General features: G+C 46.7%; 1 protein-coding gene across 5 annotated transcripts in view; it reads right to left on the bottom strand.

The window, feature by feature from the left end:
- col5a1 (procollagen, type V, alpha 1) overlaps window positions 1-20,001 on the bottom strand; it is a 70,052-nt gene that overhangs the window by 35,299 nt on the left and 14,752 nt on the right. For 2 of the 5 annotated variants that reach the window (XM_079735049.1, XM_079735050.1), the window contains exons 3-9: window positions 16,516-16,729; window positions 15,005-15,167; window positions 4,766-4,897; window positions 3,364-3,468; window positions 2,837-3,223; window positions 1,983-2,621; window positions 1,629-1,688 (exon numbers count right to left, since the gene is read on the bottom strand). In XM_079735049.1, the coding sequence (XP_079591175.1) occupies window positions 1,629-1,688; window positions 1,983-2,621; window positions 2,837-3,223; window positions 3,364-3,468; window positions 4,766-4,897; window positions 15,005-15,167; window positions 16,516-16,729 (1,700 nt within the window). The remainder of the gene's footprint in view (window positions 1-1,628; window positions 1,689-1,982; window positions 2,622-2,836; window positions 3,224-3,363; window positions 3,469-4,765; window positions 4,898-15,004; window positions 15,168-16,515; window positions 16,730-20,001) is intronic. The other 3 variants (XM_079735053.1, XM_079735052.1, XM_079735051.1) reach the window with 3 other exon arrangements.

Genomic DNA, 20,001 nt, shown 5'->3' with positions numbered 1-20,001 from the left:
CTGAGTACATACTAAAATAAAAACTTTAAGACCTATACGGTTTACATTTGTTGGTTAGAAACACATCTGTCTGAAATGTTTTTTAAGGAAAAATGTTTTTCAACAAAGAAATGGGAAACTGTACGTGTCAGGGTTTGATTTCGATTTACAGCCTTTCTCTTCAATGTTGTCTACGAAAAAAGAGTGTTTGGAGAAAGGTCATCACTCTGTGTCCATTCTTTGTTTGTGTGGTGACACGTTGGCCGTGTGGTGTATTATCAGGACAGTGAGCCGCACAATGTCCAAATCCTCAGCTGCTTACAGTCTTGTGATTTGAGCGTTTTTCTGGCTGCCCACACGATCCATTCTCTCTCCGTTAAGTTGTTGGAATGTTCCAGAACTTTAGCTGCTTTTAAACAACCCCAAGTTTAGCCTCATTCACATTATGCTTTTGGGAGTAAAACAAAAATGCTAAGTATAGGAAACTCTTGACATATGACAAGGGTTATCAGTCAATCAAAAGTTAATTTGGCTAAGCAGCCTGATTCTTGATGTTTAACTTTGTTTTAAGGTTAATCGTTGTACATTAATTAGGGGTTTGTGGCAAGTATGTGTTTGTCTGTGGGAATTTATAAAATCCTACTCAGATACAGTCTTAATAGCATAGAAATAATGCAACAAGCATACGGTGGATGCTTGTTGCATTATTGCTGCGTATGGAAAATTATGTGGATATAAATGTGTATATCCGATTGTACACACTGCCTCATACACAAACATGGAAAACATTGTCGGGCACATATGCAGACTAATATGGCAGCAGCTGTGTGAGACAAAACATCTGCAGAGATTATACTAATGAGTGTTGACAGGCAACTTTTTGGAATAATTCAATATATCATATTAGTTTATTCATTGTTTTATTTGGCTCAATCGTCTGGAAAAAGCGTCAGTATCTCACCACCAGGTGTGATTTTGTCAAGCCATAGAAAGCCATTTATATCAACCCCGTTAGTGACATCAGAGAGGAGGCATGTCCACCCAGATGTATCATGGATAAATGAGATGGCTGAACAAAGATTCATTTAAATGGCTTTAATGGCTATAAAACAGACACCTGGTGGTAAAGTATTGGCCCTTTAATCAGTTACGAGCTACAGTTTAAGATGTTTAACCTCTAAGAATTTTTCATTCTCTCTCTCGCTCTCTCTCTCTCTCTCTCTCTCTCTCTCTCTCTCACTCCCCCCCCCCCCCCCCCATGTGTTTACTCTGACCTCATGTGTTCAGAGATGAAGGGGAACCCGTTCTGTGAATGTTTATGCTGTAGCCCAGAGTGGCGCCTCACCCCAAGGTGTCGTAGCGTGGGTGAGACAGCTCTTGTGTGAGAGCTGAGTGCTCTAATGTACCAAATATGGCCAATAACGTTCACCTCTACTGGCAATGTCAAATATTTAATTAATTTCTTCAATAGATTTTAAGTGTTAACACTTAATTATAATGGAATAATAATAATTAAAGAATAAAGAATAATTATTCCAACAATAATAATGGACGCTAATGAACCATTAATTAAGATAAGTTAATGCTGTAGCAAGCATACACATTTAATTAACAGTTAACCAATGGTAAAATATAGTATATATACTCACAGGCTCGATGACTGCAGGCTCTCCCTTCTGGCCCTTCTCTGCGCGAGATGAGATCACCTGCTAATCAAACACACACACAACATCATCTTCAACATCCCCATCCTCATCCTCCTCATTATCCGTATCTTCATCCTCACCACCAAAATTCATCCTCATCATCTTCTTTCACCTTCTCCTCATCATCATCATCCTTATCTTCATCCTCATCATTCAAATCAACCTCATTCAAGTCATCGTCATGTTCATCATCATCTTCATCCTCCTACTCCTCCTCCTCACCATCCCCACCCTCCACCCCTCAGGCTTTCCCCTCATGATCTTGAGGAGGAGGGCGTGGCAGCGGGCGTGTCTCACCTCTGTGTAGCCGCCGTTGGTGACGGCGGGCAGCTGCTTGCCGTCCTCGTCAACATCGTAGTCTATGCCGTACACTTCGTAGATGTCTTTGTCCAGGTCCTTGTAGTCCGGGATGGGCTCCTCCTTAAAGCCGTCCTGGTCGGTGTAGTCCCCCTCGCCCGTCCCAGTGGCGCCGCCTCCTCCTCCGGCTGCCCCGCCCCCGACGCTGACGGTGCTGGAACTGCTGCTTGAGCCTCCGCCAAGGTTGATGGTGCTGCTGCTGCTGGAACCTCCACCTCCACCTCCGAGGTTGATGGTGCTGCTGCTGGAGCCTCCACCTCCACCAAGGCTGATGGTACCACTACTGCTGGAACCTCCACCTCCACCACGGCTGATGGTACCACTACTGCTGGAACCTCCACCTCCCAGGTTGATGCTGCTGCTGCTGCTGCTGGAACCTCCACCTCCGCCGCCAAGGTTGATGGTGCTGCTGCTGCTGCTGGAACCAACACCTCCGCCCAGATGGATCGTATCACTGCTGGAAGAGCCTCCAGCTCCACCTCCGAGATGGGTGGTGGTGCTGCCGGCTCCACCGGCGTTGGCGTCGCCCTCTACTTCATAGTCGTACACCCCGTAGCTTTCATCGTAGACGCCTTCCACCTGGGAGAGCAAAAGGTGGAGTTGAGACGCGTACTGCACCTTGAGGATGAGAGCCCAATCTCTAGGGGGCGTGCTCAGAGTACAGGTGATGTAGCACGCGCCCCATCAACGCCACGACAAAGCCGTCCCACCAGAGCAGGCTTTACCCACGCAGACACAACCAAAGAGATCTCCCAAAACCTCCGGAGACCCAAAAGCCCCGCCCCCGGACTCACGGCGGTCTTGTCGGTGGTGATGACGGTCGCCGCTCCTCCATCAGAACCGGCGCCGGTGGAGATGACCCTCCGCTCCAAGCCGCCCCCGGTGCCAAGCTGGACGTCCACGTCCCCGCCGAGGTCCAGAGAGCCTCCGGCCGTGCTGCTGCTGGACACGGTGACCCTGCGGGCCGTGTCCGGCGGCAGGGAGGGCGTGGTCTCGTCGTAGTAGGTCTCGTAGTTGCCGTAGCTGTCGTAGTTGTCGTAGGGGGCCTCCCCGTCGCCGTCCGCTCCCTCGCCCGCGGCCGTGCCGCTGTTGGACGAGGCACTGGCACTGGAGGACGCCACTACGTTTGCGGGACCCGCGGTCGCCTTCCCTGAGGTGACCGTTCTGCTCCCTTGGACCTCCTGGTACCAAATATACACAGTTATTATCAAAGAGGTCGATTTAAATACAACCACAATCAACGTTTTTTTCTTTCTCATATTTTGGGGTGGATATGCTGCTCCATGTGTCAAAAAAAGTGTAAAGCTACTTTGACTCTTACCGCTTCCTCCTTAGTCTCGGTCTCAGAGGCGGTCTCCGAGCTGGGCTTGCTTCCCAGCTCATCATAGTAAGGATACTCATAGTAGTAGCTGTCTTCTTCAGGGCTCTGCGCACACACCGAAGTAAAATAACAATGTTAGAAAAACGGAGACACTTCAATATGCTTACATGCTAAGTTATTTAGCAGACACTCTTATCCAAAAGGACTTACAGGTCATTGTTAGATGACATGTGATTAAGGAGCAGGTGAGGGTTAGGCATTTTACTCGAGGGCACCTGAAGGTAGTCACATGGGGAGATGGAATGCTGTCCTCTGCCTACCCTACTTTGTCCGTGTTGTTTGGCTTTTATGAACAAATCATTTCTTTGATGATTTCCGCAGTCATCCTTCACAGCTTGAACAAAGCTAAGAGAGGTGAGGTTAAGTCCTCCCCCCCCCCCATAAACAGACTGACAGATGGGCCCTGGGGCAGAGTTTAACGGAAAGGAAGAGGTTTTATGAAATGAAAGGCAGCGATTTGGGGGGAGGGATTGCTCTTCAAGGAGTGGCAGAGTGTCAGGGATGTATTTGTTCATTTATGTTATATTATGTTATATCTGTGACCCTATCATAAAAGTTTTTTCATAATCGGGCGGACGGGTACACTTGTAAAACCCGTTTTTTTTTGGTCTTTGAATCTGCTCTATATTCATATTCAGCAGAACTAGAAGAAAGCCATACGTAACAGCAACGGGACGCAGGCCTGTGCAGGCGATGCGTCATTCCTGCACAGGATTTCATAACTGCGTAGCATTAGGAACCCTTTCTGTTCAGTCAGCACGTTCCACTGGCAGAGAGGCTCCTCAGTGCCGTTATTAAAGTGCTATCTCCTCCGTATTATGAATACCTGATCGGAGGCCATTTTGGATTGTGTAACAGGAGGACTGGAATGTTTAAGCAGGTTTTAAAACTTGATTGATTTACTTTGCCCTCGCCCACCCACTAAGAGGATGAATGTAGCCATTCTTGTAACAACCTTCAACACAATAACATATTCATGAATGTAGCATTAGGCAATGCTTTTATCCAAAGCAACTTTGCAGTGAGTTGTTTAATAACGATGCTGGGCAGGTATGGCGCGAGCCCTCGGGCTGAAGGACGGCTACAGGTGAACTGCTGGACTAGAGGGACCCGACCTGAGAATCGAACACTTGTGATACTATTCTGCTCCTTATTAGTATGAACGCTGCTGTCTCACATTCTGACCATAATGAAGAACAATTAAAACAATGTATGAGTCAACGTTGAGCTGTTGAATTAATATTCTGCACCGTCTTCGGGGCATACAGCGCAGAGTGGACGGACAGGAGGACATGAGACTCAAGGGGTGGGACGGGGGGAGGGCAAAGGACGCCGGACTCACGTATTCTTTGGGGTTGGGGTCCTGGTTCTGTGGCTGGTCGGGGACGGCTACCTCACAGTCGGGGCTATAGTGTTCACAGTAATCATAGGCAGCGCGGTGGTCTGCTACAATCATCAGCTGCTGGATGTCCCCCTGGAAAACACAGCACAAGGACACCTTGAGATTCACGCACACAGGAAGTTGTAAACAGTTGGGGGGATAAAAGCTGTTGGTCAGTTTCCTTATGGGAGAATGACAGGGAGTTGGATTAAGTAAAACATGGTTGTGTGTGGCGTGGTTTTATACATAGCAAGGACTTTCTTTCAATGTAGGTCAGGGCAGTTGAACCGAGGTCCTAACCAACACAACTCTGACGTTTTTCACCAGGATCCCAAAAGATCATATTTCATCAGTTTTGACAGAAACAGAAATAAATACTTTACAAGTCACAAGAGATCCTTACACAACACAGATTAATGATATGGCATGTGCCCAAGCACAGAAAACCACATCCATATGCTCTTTCCCTCTCACAAACCAACACAAATGCACAAGCTATACAAATACAAACATGATGTAGGTACATACTGACATGAACATAGGCATTTCCAAGAATAACCATTATCAGAATAACTTCCCCTCCAGACTTCTAAATATAAATTAGTCATATGGTGCTATCTCTCTGATTGATGGATGCTCCTGGCTTATGCCCCGCAGAGGACATGCCCAGACAGGCACGCACACAAACACGCACACACACACACACACACACACACACACACACACACACACACACACACACACACACACACACACACACACACACACACACACACACACACACACACACACACACACACACACACACACACACACACACACCGAAACAGGGAACATTGATATACTGAGGTCAGTACACACTGAGATAGAGGGAGAAGGCAAGAAAGAGAGAGGTGGGGGAGATAGATAAATACAGTGAGAGAGGGGGAGAGTAAGAGGAGGGACGGGGAGAGAGAAATCGACAGAGAGAGGGGGAGGGGGAGAGAGGGAGATAGGAGAAGAGAGGGGTTCAGAGAGAGCAAGAGAGAGAGAGAGCAAAAGAGAAGTACAGGGAAAGAGAGAGGGGAGGGGGGCATGGGAGAGAGAGGAGGGGGATGTGGCCTGGGGAGAGCAGGGAAAAGAGAAAAGAAAGAGAGAGAGAAAAGTGATTGAGGGAAAGCAAGACTCCTATAAACCCTAAAGAGAAGAAGAACAAGAGGAAAAAAAGAGAGGGGAGGAGATGGTGGGGGGTGGGAACAAGAAAAAAAGAGAACCGCTCAGAAGGAGAGGCTCAGAAGGTTCCCCAGGCTGCAGCGGGAGCCGGGAACACATGTGTGTGTGTGTGTGTGTGTGTGTGTGTGTGTGTGTGTGTGTGTGTGTGTGTGTGTGTGTGTGTGTGTGTGTGTGTGTGTGTCGGCCACATGTTCTCCCGACTTGGAAACCGCTAGAAACTACACGGTTATATTAGTCCAAGTATATTAGATCAGACTCATGTCATAGCTCGTATCAAGACGGACCGAGCAGACCGGTCCGAGCAGAATGGTACAAAAGTTTATTTATTTATTTGCTGTGATCTTAAGACGTCCCAAAATCTGTTCAGTGCAAATGAGCTGCCCTGAGAACCGCCTGTTTTAAATTATATCCAGTTGCCAAGAGGACTGAAAATCCCAGAACAAGAGTGTTTTGCTGCACTTTGGGTCCCGGGTTCGTCTGAGGTTGTCTATCCCAAAGTTTATTTGTATTGGCAGGTCAGGGGATAACAGATTACATCAGTTTCGACCTGGACATTTGGACAATGCTTAGGAGATGCTAGTTTTCGTCCCACACAGTATTTAGTCTTCACAATTGCAAGTTGTATGGCGGTATAAACATTATATTAGATTAAAATTAGATTTCAAAAGTGTTTTTAGCTGTTAGCCGTACTCTCTATGTCTTATCATGTCGCTGTGCCATTTAACTCTTTAATACATGGGTAGATGTAAACGGCATGAAATAACTACAGTTCTGAACGCTCTACATTTATACGATATATTTGAGGCAAACAGACCCCGTCCACTGCCTTCCTTCAACGCTACATCAATCTGTTGGTGAAAGCATTGGATGTCAGTTTTTGTGGTATTGAGTCATCATATCTTTCATCCACTACTACTCCGACTTGTTGTTAGCTTCAACATCATAGCGAGCCTCACCAGACTCGAGTCTCAGCGTCACGCAGACTTCACATGTTCACACACACGTGTCAGATCCAAGCCGGAGAGAGGAGCCACGATGAAATAAAAGAGCTGTATATGAACAAAGCGCGAAATCTGTAGTGAGAGGACGCGACGGCGAATTCTGATGGTCGCGATGGTGGATTTTGTGGAAGTCATAGCCAGGCAAATGACAAAGGGGATAGCAGACTCTTACCTTATTCAACTAGCGGCCATATTGGATAGAATCAAATAAATGGTTCTGTGTTCAATTTCCCCACGCAGGTTGTATTAAGGATGTAATTCAGATTCTAGAAAGGTTCCCCCCACCAACTAACCAATATTGCAGATGACAATATGGTGAATAAGGTCTATAGAGGTGATAGGATATGATTGGCTGCACATAAGCATTACACTGATAATTTCAATGCAGTAATCCATCTGTCACACAGCTATCTCTGTGTTGTCTGTCCAAACACAGCTCAGTTATTGAACCCAGAACCAAGCAGTAGTAAGCAGGAGTATTGCTATGAAAACAGATTATTTGGTACTTGATGATATGATAACATGTCTGATCTGTATATGTGTGTACTGAGTAGTCAGCGATACATAGCATCTAGTTCCTAAAAACAGAAAAGTGTACCGTTTAAGAGTGTCATACAACACTTTTTGATACAGAACGGTCCACTGCACGTTATTTCCACATGATGTGTGTATTTCTCTGCTTATTCATCTGAAGTCGTTCAAAGCACAGTAATACACGACGAGTGATCCGCACCGCAACGACCGAACAAACACTCTGGATAAACGCAAGCCATCCAGGCCTAAATTCACAGGTGGGTTTTATAAGGGAGTGCCATGGCCAACGCCTATCAACATAGCGATTACGGTTATCGGATGAGAGAGAGAGGAAGGTTGTTGATTTGACATGCCCGGGCCCACAACTATACCTTCTATACATTCCTGTGTGTAGGAACACAAACGTACCGACCTCAGGCCTGTGACCCGTAAAGCACATCCACAAAGAGATGGAAGAATGTCAACCAAAAACTGTCTCCACAAAACCACACCCCATCACCATCACCGCGCCCTTCCAGAGCAGTGATAAGACAGGAGTGATTACACATGCAACTATGCATTTCAGATCGGGATTTGGGAAGGGAGATTTTTTTTTCTTTTTCAGATACAGCCTATTAAAAGGCGGCCTCGGGCAGGAGTCTTAAGACAATGGCCGCTCTGCTGCTGCTGCTGTCAAGAGCTGTAGGGCGCTGCTGGAGTAATATATGTCTGTGGTGCAAGGTCTTCTGCTGTGTGGAACGCCGTTGGAGAAACCACAACTTAGGGCTATGAGCTGCAGCAAACTGCAAACCTCTGGGAGAGAGAGAGATAGACAGCCAGACATCCAGACAGACAGACAGACAGACAGACAGACAGACAGACAGACAGACAGACAGACAGACAGACAGACAAACAGACAGACAGACAGACAGACAGACAGACAGACAGACAGACAGAGGGGGGGGGGGGGGGGGGTTGCGTGCTTGTCGTGCATGTCTGTGCAAGTCTGGGTGTGTGGGTTTGTGTGTGTGTGTGTGTGTGTCTGTGTGTGTGTGTGTGTGTGTGTGTGTCTGTGTGTGTGTGTGTGTGTGTGTGTGTGTTGAGAAAAGACAAGTAGGACTTACTTTCAATACATATAATCTGTACATGTATCCCGTAATCTTCCTGTCTTCCATAATCCTGTAAACTTGTGTTAGGTCTGAATGCTGCTTTAGGGGATCAGTGTTGTTTAGGATGCGTCCAGAAGGGGGCAGGAAAGGGCACCAGGGAGAGAGACGTTAACTCCTGTGTCTACTTAAAAAGTTAGACATTTCTGTCTTACTTTTCAAGGAATCAGGTTCATAAGGCTCTGATTCGAAAAGCATTTACAAGCAAGAGAGAAGACAATGATGAAACTTTTTATTGCCACTTCAACAAAACCACTCACACACCCAGGAATGATTGAAAACTTGTTAAATTGGTAGTTGACAAATGTGCTACACGTGCTAAAAACGTACACTCTGCGTTTTATACTCCCTCCCTCGTATTATATTGATGCAGATTGTCAGATTCGTAGTTCACTCGTGAAGATACAAATATACAAGGCATGACGAAAATCCCAGATGCAAACATAAATCGCAGGAGCGCGCACACTCGCGAGCGTGCACACTCGGAAATTAACATAACCCACAAGCACACCCTGATTTGTTACTGTAACGACCTACACACCTACACACCGAGTTAAACATATACAGATTCTACACATGAATATGAGGAGAGAGAGAGAGAGAGAGAGAGAGAGAGAGAGAGAGAGAGAGAGAGAGGGAGAGACAGAGTTACAGTGAGAGAGAGCGAGAGAGAGAGAGAGAGAGAGAGAGAGAGTTTAGATGCTGAGATGACATCATTCCACCTCCTGCTCACCTTTGGGACCAGTGTTTCAAGATTCCGGATGTGTTATAAGGTTCCCCCCCCCCCCCCCCCCCCCCAACAACACAGACGCCAACCCACATGTCTAAAAGAGACCTAATTTTAGCTCCTTCAAGTTGACCTCCTTCAAAACCATCTCTTGCTTTTAGTTTCCAAACTCTTCTACATGTTTTCATAATGTCTTCTCTTTCTGTCTTTTATTCTCTTACATCCATGCTTCTAGTTTAGAGCCCTTTTGTAATGTCACACTATTAATGTTATTGTTATTGTAACTGTTTATGTTACTCACGGCGTAATGGAGTGAAGAGAGTCATACAAAATAATTGCATTGTTGTTATTATTATTACTTCCATTCACTGCTCATTATAACTCAGCTCCTCTGATGTCAATTAGGAGGCAGGGGCCGGGGACTCTGGGAGGTCCCACCAAACCCCCCCCCCCCCCCCCGTTCTGACCACATATTTACACAGTCACCCTGGGGCTCTGCATCCCAACCCCCCCCAGCACAGACCAGCAGCGGCTGCAGCAGTCCTGGAGGGGACTGGACGTTCTCCAGGCGGGCCGCAGAACCCAAACAACACGCAGCAGAGGTCAGTGCACGGCACCAGGGCTGTGGATCAGCAGCAGTGTGTGTACACGAGCACACACGGGCACGCATACACATGCATGTGCACACAGCTTTGCATGGCCATGCACAAACACACACACACACACACATACACACGCACACACGTGCGAGCATACACACACACACACACACACACACACACACATACACACGCACACACACATGCGAGCATACACACACACACACACATACACACACTCACTCACACACACACACAAACACACAACCGCGCGGTCACCACAATCAACTGCACTTATACTGCAGGCCTTACCAGCAGGGCTGTCGGATAATTCAAACCTTAACAGACGAATAGTAAGGTTTGATTAAGTGCCTTCTCTCCTGCACACACACACACACCTACACACACACACACACACACACACACACACATACACACACACACACACACACACACACACACATACAAGGATGCATACAAGCATATATGCAATCAAACACATACATGCATATACACAAATACATGCATACAAACACACACACGCACACACAAAAACTAAGACATGCACATATACACACACACATGCAGACACACATGCATGCAATATCACAAACACACACACACACACACACACACACACACACACACACACACACACACTCAAACACACAAAAAACACAAACACAGACACACACACACACACACACTCAAGACACACACACACACAAAGACCCATGCTCACACATTCCTTCCTGGAGACCATTTAATCCGGAGGTCTCTACAGACTGCGCCGGCTTCATATTCTTCCTTCCCGTCCTGGAGGGCTCCCGTCCTACCTGACGGAGGAGGTGGGGTGTTTTGCTTGGCAAGTCAATCACAACTACTTTTGAAAACTACCAAAACAGAGAGTGCTGAGGGGTGCACTTTGTGGCTTGCTGACGCGGCGGCGACATAGCTGAGGTGGTGAGGGGGGTGAGGGGTGAGGGGGGGAGGAGTTAAGGGCAGACATCTGACATGAGTTACGGGGATTATCGTCTTCATCCACGGGGAAAACTTTATCCATCCGTACGTTTTCCCCCTCATGGTTCATAACGCACGGCGTCCGCATCTTTGCGACAGCGGTGTGTACCGTTTATACGCTCGTCACAGAATGTCTCGGTATTCTCATCAAGACCGTGGCAATATGTCCCCGATCTAGATCTTTTCTTTACTATTGGAAGTCCTTTCCAAGATCTCGGTGGAAGTTCGTCTCGTGTGGGCACAGGAATATCGACAGTCTCACACAAAGTAAAAAAAAACATTCTTAAGACTCACGCTGTGTATTATGAGTGATTAGGATTCAGCATACCTTTACAAAGCAGCGCCCAGAGTTCTGTAGTGGTCCCTTTGTGTTTTGGTTTGAGGTCTGTCAAGGTTTGCAAGCAATACAATATTTTTCCAAGGTTCATTGGAATGGGTTATATTGAGTGAGATTATCAGTCATGGCCTGAGAAATTATACTTTTGCTACTTTTGGTCCCAATAAATTTCCAAAAAATGTATTAATGCAGATTATGCAACTGTGCAAAGAGCCCAATGTATTTTGTATTAATGCAATGTTCCTTCTTCATCAAACCAGTTTCCTTCTGGAATACTGATTTGAGAGACTGGGTTGAATCTGTGATCAAAGTCATAAATCACAGCCGATCACCACCGACTCTCTTCCAGGTGTGAGGAGGAGAGTAGCCCTGTGGCCCCAGGACCACGGGTGGAGCCCGGCTCTGATCCGGGACCAACAAAGAACCTGTGAACTCACAACTCGGGGGCGTTTGACTTTGCAATTGGAAATATTCCACATCCATTATTTAAAAAAAAGTCCTCAGCAGACAAGAGGAAACAAGGAGAGGCTTGTCAGACTTGGCTGGGAGATATCAAAGCTGTGGAGACGCACTAAAGGGGCCTGTGGCTTTGTGGGGCTTCTTAGTACAGGTTTTTCCTAGGTTTGTTAAACACCTTAACTCACCCGCCAGCTCCGACCCCCCGAAACACACACACCCCTCCTCTTCCTCGTCCTCCTCCCTCCTCAGATACTTCCGAATTCTTGTCCCTCACTTACTATCCAAAACACCACACTCCACTCTCACATCTTATCCTCACATCAACCTCGCCCTCCGAACAGTTTCTAAGAAGCCGCTCCCCCACTTGATGGCTCAGGCCTATCAGCACGGAGCGCAGAACCCCCCTGGAGGATGAGGTCATGGGGAACACGGCTTCTGCTCCAAGGGATGACATCATCCCGACAGGGGGGGGACAGAGAGGGGGAGGGAGAGAGAAGGAGAGGGAGAGACACAGAGAGGGAGCCAGAGAGAGAGGGACAGAGAGAGAGAGAGAGACAGAGAGAGAGAAAGAAAGAGAGAGAGAGAGAGAGAGAGAGAGAGAGAGAGAGAGAGAGAAAGAAAGAGAGAGAGAGAGAGAGAGAGAGAGAGAGAGAGAGACAGAGAGACAGAGAGACAGAGAGAGAGAGCTTGGATTGGGCATATGTTTGGACTCTACCTGTGAGTCAAGCTCTCTGTTCACTTGTTCTTTTCATGGAGCCTGTAGGCAGCAGCCAAATCAACCCCCACAATTGTGCCATTCACACAAAAAAAACTGAATAACTTTAAAACCCCTCATACCTCTCATAACCCTCACAACCCTAACCCCATCATCAAACTCAGAAACACAGATCACCAGTCTGACGACACATAAACAGACACACACACCGATTCATAGAGACCTATATTTAGCAGCCATAAACCCATCAGACACACAGGCCTCCGTGAGAAGTGAAGGCACGGCCGTTCCAGCGTTTACCCTGACTTCGCCCCACCGTACGCTGGCTCCCCCGAGACACCGTAAAGAAAGCACCAGACTATAGTCTATACATTATTGTGGTCAAGACAAACTGCCGTCTGTGTCTGGTCCACCACAGTGACCGTACCACAGCAACCGCAGAACCCACACACCACCGGCCGTAAGGTGAGTACTGCTGGGGCTGCTCGCCCTGCGCCCGGAGGAGAACGGTGGGAGCTTCCTCTGGTCAGGACAACTTGGAGAACAACATATCACTCACTTTAATACCCTCTCAATGTGCACGCATGTTGGGAAATAGGGATGCCTTATACCCTTTTTTCGGTGTGTATATATGTATAATTAATGTTTAAGTATGTCTCTCTCGCTCTCTCTCTCTCTCTCTCTCTCTCTCTCTCTCTCTCTCTCTCTCTCTCTCTCTCTCTCCAACCCTTGAGCTCCACTCTAAATAGTTTATCTAAAGCCAAAGTTAAGAGACACAGGAACGGAAAAGTCTACTAACATCTGGGTTGTGGGGGGCAGGGCTGTACACTTTTAAACCGTTGTAATCACTCTCAGCTTACGCAAACATATCTGCTTCCTTTTTCACTAAATGTTCTCCAGAACCAAGCCAGATTGATGTTCATTTATGTTAATTAACGTTCATAGCAATAGCTGCTTTAAAAAACAAAAGCAGCCCAGTATTTTTATGCTCGCTAATCGCTATCTGTTGGCAAAGTTCAGGAGAAGAGGGAGGAAAACAAAAGCAGGGAGATGAGAGCACGGAGAGTGTGGGACGGAGCGCCGGGAACATCATTTGGAAAGTATGTGGCATATTTTCCATTTATTTGAAGTGCCGAAGCCCGTCCTGTCTTCTCATTGGCAGACAAACACAGCGGGAGGGATCTGCACAGCTCTGTCGCTGTAACACGTCCGTCTGTTCCCACGGAAACGCATGGGAGAGCTGAGCAGGAGAAAGCTGGATTTGGGGGAGATGCTTCCTGTATCACATCAGTGTATTGATCATTTTGTGGAGGTCTTTGAGTTGAGGAAAGTTTACAACAGATGGGATAATTCCAACATTCTGGTTCGGGTCGACAGCTTTTGCAATAGTCAGCTGGATGAACAACATAAAAAAAGGCAAGCCACACAGATGCAAAAAACACACATATGCACCCACACATATACGCTCAAACACAAACACACACACGCACAATCTAAGATTCACACACTGATCAATGTACCCTAGACCCTCTTTTATCTATCAAACTATTGTAAAAGAAAATCATCGCTGCAGAACAACAGTTAAAGTACATGTGTGCATAAAGAAAGAACAAAATAACATTTTTTATTACCCAACATCACCCACTGAGTAAAACTCAGGATGGAAACCAGATGAAGTCTGTCGTTCGTGTAAATGTACAGATTTGATTGCTACTATCCATCACGCGTAGCACGGACCAGTGTTTCGATGAGCTCAACTCTAAGCAGGTCATTTCTATCCTTTCCTACATATATATCTTCCATCCTGCCCTCTGGCTGCAGCACCATGGGAATCCCACAGGAAGTGATGTCATATACCTCCCCATTCTTTAGCTCCCAGGGTGCAGCAGAGATGTCAGATTAAAACTGGCTGTGCATCAGTCACATCAGTCCACCTCTGGTATTAATTATTACCGAGGAGCCTGAGGCCTGTGGCCACTAATCCCCTCTTACACAAACACGTTCATGACAGGACAAAGACAGCCTTATGCTCCCCTTTCCCCCCCCCTGTAATGTATGGGCGTCCGCGCATGCGTACGGGAGTTTGTGTGTGTGTGTGTGTGTGTGTGTGTGTGTGTGTGTGTGTGTGTGTGTGTGTGTGTGTGTGTGTGTGCATGTGTGTGCATGTGTTCAACTTAAGTTGTAACAACAATACCTCTCTCAGAGGGGGAACTGCTAACCAGGGGAGCACACACAACACCGTGTTGATACTTTGGGGAACCCCTCTACAATCAAAGGTCCTTTGTGCTCTCATATTAGGATGTATGCTGCTACCAGATATCACCACAGTGATAACAAAGCATGCAAATAGAAATGTACCCCTGTGCATCATAGCGTACAACACTGCACTAAAGGGAATTAACAATGGTTTCTAATTCCAATGCATCTTTTTCAAGTAATTGCAGTAGCTACCTCAAAGACTTCTTCATCAAGTATTCTGGTTCCAAAGACTACGATTCCCTTGGTGTCCACGATAGGGTGGGCACTGCGCTGCAGCCTCTGGGTGGTCTTCTTCTTACAGTCCAGGATGAGGGTGATGGTCTGCTTGTGCACACTGATGGCCACGCGATGCCACCTGGGAGGGAGGAGACGCAGAAGACTCGAGTCAGGAAACACGTTCGCAAAGACAAAGCAGAACCATCCAATCCAGTTATTTCCAAGATAACCCTGAATGAAATGACATGTGGCTCATGCATAATTTCATTCAGGAATTATCTCGGAGGTTTCTGGATCATTTTCTAAATACATTGTGGCGTTGTTAGGTATTTCATTTAGTCATGTCGGTTTTCTTTGATGTGTTTCTTTGAGTGCTGTGTGCTTCTAAATACATTCATTAATTTAACAGTCGTAGAAAATGTAAAGCACACATACAAAGGAAGTTTGCTCCAGACACAGCTTCCTGCCTGGTGCGTTGACATGGTAACCCATGACGACGCAGCAGAGGCAGCGGCCAATGGAGAGAACAACCTCCCTAAAGGCACACCTGGTTCAGGTGCTGTAGGAGCGACTACCCAACACGCCGCGGATCACATGATCAAAGGACCCGCGCTCGTCCACCTGCCCTGTGATGACAGAGACCCACCGCCAGCGTCAACAAACCACAGTCTGATATGGGGTGTGGTCTGAATGGGGGTTGTCTGATACAACAGGCCGTGAGTTAGTTTAATTGATGCTGTGTGGATGTGGATGATAGACTATGTGGATGAGTACTAGCCAGACAGATAAATCATCATCGGGGACTGAGGCTAGGGTGATTTACTCCCAGCTTGAGGGTTCTGGGTTCGATCCCCCATGATCTATGAGTCTATATCCAGGCACCCTTCGACAAGATAACCCCTTCGCTACCTACTCATTAATGACATATATCTAAAATTGCGGAGTACTTGACATATAAATATCCAGAAGTTGTACTATGTTAAAGTAGAACTTCTGGGGGGAGGCGGCACAGAGCCTGGGCAGGAGACAACAGAAAGGGGCGGGGTAACTCCTTTTTTTTGTTTTTGCTTTAATAGATATTCTATAGAGAAACTGGTTGACGATTTCAAGTGTATTTCTAAGGTGGCCAGTCAACACGGTGTTCATTGGAAACCTTTACAGACACTTTTTTACAGTCTACTAATGTTGGTTGAGTTTTGGTTTGCTGCTAATAGCCAATCCCTGACGCAACCTGATTGGTTGGAACAAATATCAAGAGAATGAAAGGGAAACACCCCATTCACCGATTTTTAATTTAAATGTATTATTTAAATGTATCACCTTAGATTAATCTCAAGTCTGACGAGTAAGACTATCTAAACATTTACCAAACGGGATTGCGATGCAGCCTGTGTAGAACAATACGAACAGACATTTACAGTCTCGACAATTAACACAATTTCGGGACCAAATTCAAGACAATTAAATGCTTCCGGTCGTGAACGTACTTCCCGTCGGCCAGATTGACCCCTCTGAAGAGGGGGTAGTCCTCCGGGCCGGGTTTCCCCGTGTGGTCCTCGTACAGGAAGACGGGCGAGCGCCCCACCTCCAGGCCCAGCTGCTGGATGCCTTGCTCATTGTACACCGACATAAGGAAGGACTGGCTGCCCTTCTTGGGCCGGACGGTGGCCAGGATGGAGAAGTCCTCAGGGAACACATCACCTGGGGGAGGGGAGGGGGGAGACATCACACTGTCAATACTCCGGATGGGGATCAGAGGTGATTGGGTTCAGGAGGGTTTGACTCTAGAGACACAGACCAGAGGTTCCAGGTTCGATCCCTCGATACCATCCATGGCCGCCTCACCTGTGGACGTCCTACGGCGAGACGCCAATGGCCCCTACCTGCTTTTCAGTGACACGTTTCTGAACAAATGAACGTCATCGCTCCACTGGGAGTGGAGTTGTGGGATCAAAGAGTAAGATAAAGTGGATTAAAGCTGGATAAAAGATACACATACACACATATAGGTGCATGGATTGTAAGAGAGGCGGTGTATGTGGGCGAGGGAGAGAGAGAGACAGAGAGAGAGAAGGATCAGAGAGAGAGACGGATCAAAGAGATTCAAGCAACATGCCCTTAGAGACCTTAGCACATTTGTTTATGGATGAAAACTAATGGAATAACCCAGACACAAGCCTGTCAGAGCAAGATTTAAACACACACTAGAGGAGCTGGGAACTGATAACAGTACAAATGATCTCTTGTGCATTTCACACAGACTTCATTAAAAGATTACCCAGAATCCCTTTCTGTCCAGGTACCTCCATGCCAGCTACTGCTGTTATATTTAACAAGCAAGACAAACCCCCAAGACAAATAAACAAGAATGAAAAGAGTTTCAGGGGTTGAAAAAAGGGTTTTAGAAAGAAGGAAAAGCTAATATACAAGGGAAACAAACAGATAATAAATACAGTTGTAGAAAGTAAATATTCCAGACACAACAGGATCCTCAAAGCAGTTAAAACATCAGAAAAGCTTAAGGAAATGTCTAGCCTATAGTGTTTAATGGTTTCACTTTGGAGCCTAATCGCTAACCTCCATTTTGTTGGAGACGGCCACATCTGCTAGACAGATGCCTGAACCCTCACTGGACATTCTGCAAGGCCCCATTAAGAGGGCCCTTTCCTCCACGTGAGGTGGAGAGAGAAGGGGCCCCACGAAATACTACGTCACACAACTGATGGAAAACGCTCGGAGTTCAGAGTTTAAACCAATAAAAGCAGTGTTATTAATAATCCCACAACGTCTATATCTCGGGCCTGATGAGGGATGGATCAAAGAGAGGAAGAGGAGGCAGATCCACTCGTTGGGCTCCAGCGGTAACGCTGAACAGTTTGGTATGCGGAGAGCGAGGGAATTCCAGCAGACAGGAACAGAGACACATGGCCGGCGGTCTGTGGTGCTTTTGTAGAGAAGCCCTCTGTAACTGTAAGTCCTCCCCCCGGCCCCCCCGGAGCCGTGATGGAAAAATAAGACGGATGGAAACCCGAGCTCCCGTCCAGGTTAACGTTAAGGAAAGGTGTCAATGCAGATGGCCGACCAATGAGGGGCTCTGGAGGGGGGGGGGGGGGGGGGGGGGGGGGGGGGGGAGACAAGATGCAGGAAGGAGCGAGAGAAGGAGAATATGTATTGAGGGGAGCAGAAGGAGGAGGCGGGGTGTGGAGGACTGTAGTTCAGGTCTCCGATGGAAAAGTCTGGTTTTGTCGTTAACAGACATTCTATATTTTCATTTCCATTCCTTCACTCCTGGGTTTCGGCATGTCTGCTTCTCAGTGTCGTGAGGTGCTAGGACTATTTCCTGCCTCTCCTCTCCTCTCTTAAGACTTTATTTGGGTCATATTGTAGTTTATCTTGATTAAATCATTCATGCCCTATGCTCAGAGTAGAGGTCCTGGCAGTGAGCATTTCTGAGGAATTCAGCTTGGCATGCTCAGTGGAAGATGCCTTTCTGTGTAAGGCACAGGGAGAGAGAGAGGCCCAAAGAAAGAGAAAGAGAGAGGTAGAGAATGAGGCCTTATATCATCTCATTGAAGACTTAGTTATACAGTGTAAGCGTAGGTGTGGGTTTAACAAGGTTAGGAGATTAATTTAACATACTTGATGTACATGATTTGCAACAATTACCCTTCCACTTTTAAACTTCTACCCCTTCAACCACTTATTCAGCTCTAGTGTTCTGGGTTGAACCTGCGATCAGGGTTAAAGTTGTAGTTAAGGGTTCGGGATAGGATACGATGAGCCAGGGTTAACTGAATCCATGCCTTTTCTTAAAGAGGGGGTTAAAGTTAGCGCCTTTTGGGTTAGTTGTCGTAAACATAAATCAGTTAGCATGTGGGAGCAGTTAACATATGGAAGTAGTTAGAAAAAATAAGAAACCTCCGACCAACAATTAGAAAAAAAAGGCACGTTAAAAAAGAGGTCTCTTCGTTTCCTTGGATCCGTCTCTGGGAGAACTATTACAGTTAATAGCTCAGAGTTTTGGCCTCAGGTTTTTAGAGGGGAGAGGAGAGCTGGTGTTTTTTCTGCCCATGGTATCTTCTTTCGCTGAGCTGGCATAATTCCTCCTCTATCTCCTGCCATGTGCTTACCCTCACCCTCGCTTTTCTTTCCTCCTGTAGTTCCAGGGAACCTAAGGGAACCTTAGACCTTAGCTCAGAAGATCTTCACAATCACCGGAGGAATCAGAGCCCTGCGGTGAGGTCGCTAGCCGTGGACGGCTCTGCTCGGCCATCTGTTGGTGACGTGAACACAGGACACTGGATGAAAATAAATGAGTCTGCAATTTAATAGGGTATTCAGTCAACACCGAGGCCAAATCTCCTCCTTAGTATTTGAGGTATTTTCCTAAAATCGCTGGACTGTATGGGACCATTAACTATTGGAGTCCTTTTGAGTGAGAAGTAAGAGAGAAGAAATAAAGACGGGCCAAATATGCACTTTGAGAATGTATTTTGTAGTAAGTAACATTAACATCCATTACGTAAATCAGGTAGATCAGCTAAAATAAAGCCTTATATTAGTAATGAAATGCAAATAAATGCGCCATACTTATGCATCATCAGCTCTAGGGCCTATTATATAGGCCCGTTATGGATAGGGCTTAGGCTAGTTTAAGGCTACTAGTGCTAGTGTAAAGGCTAGGGTTATGGATAAGGCAAAGGCTAGTGTAAGGCTAGTGCTATTGTTATGGCTAGGGTTCAGGGTTAGATTGAGGGCTTGGGTGTGGGACAGTGATGGGGCTAGTGTTAGGCATGAAGTTAGTCCTAGTGCTAGGGTTAGGGCTAGGCTTTAGGGCTAGGGCTAGGGTTATTGCTGGGGCTATGGCTAAGTCCAGTGCCAGTGCTAGTACTAGGACTAGGCTTTAGGTCTAGGGATAATGTTTCAGGTGTTAGACCCTTTCAAAAGGATCCGGAGAGCCCTGGAGTACCAGA

The sequence above is a fragment of the Pollachius pollachius genome (assembly GCF_949987615.1).
Source record: "Pollachius pollachius genome assembly, chromosome: 4".
In the NCBI taxonomy this organism is placed as follows: Eukaryota; Metazoa; Chordata; class Actinopteri; order Gadiformes; family Gadidae; genus Pollachius; species Pollachius pollachius.
This window is presented reverse-complemented; position numbering and strand designations above follow the sequence as displayed.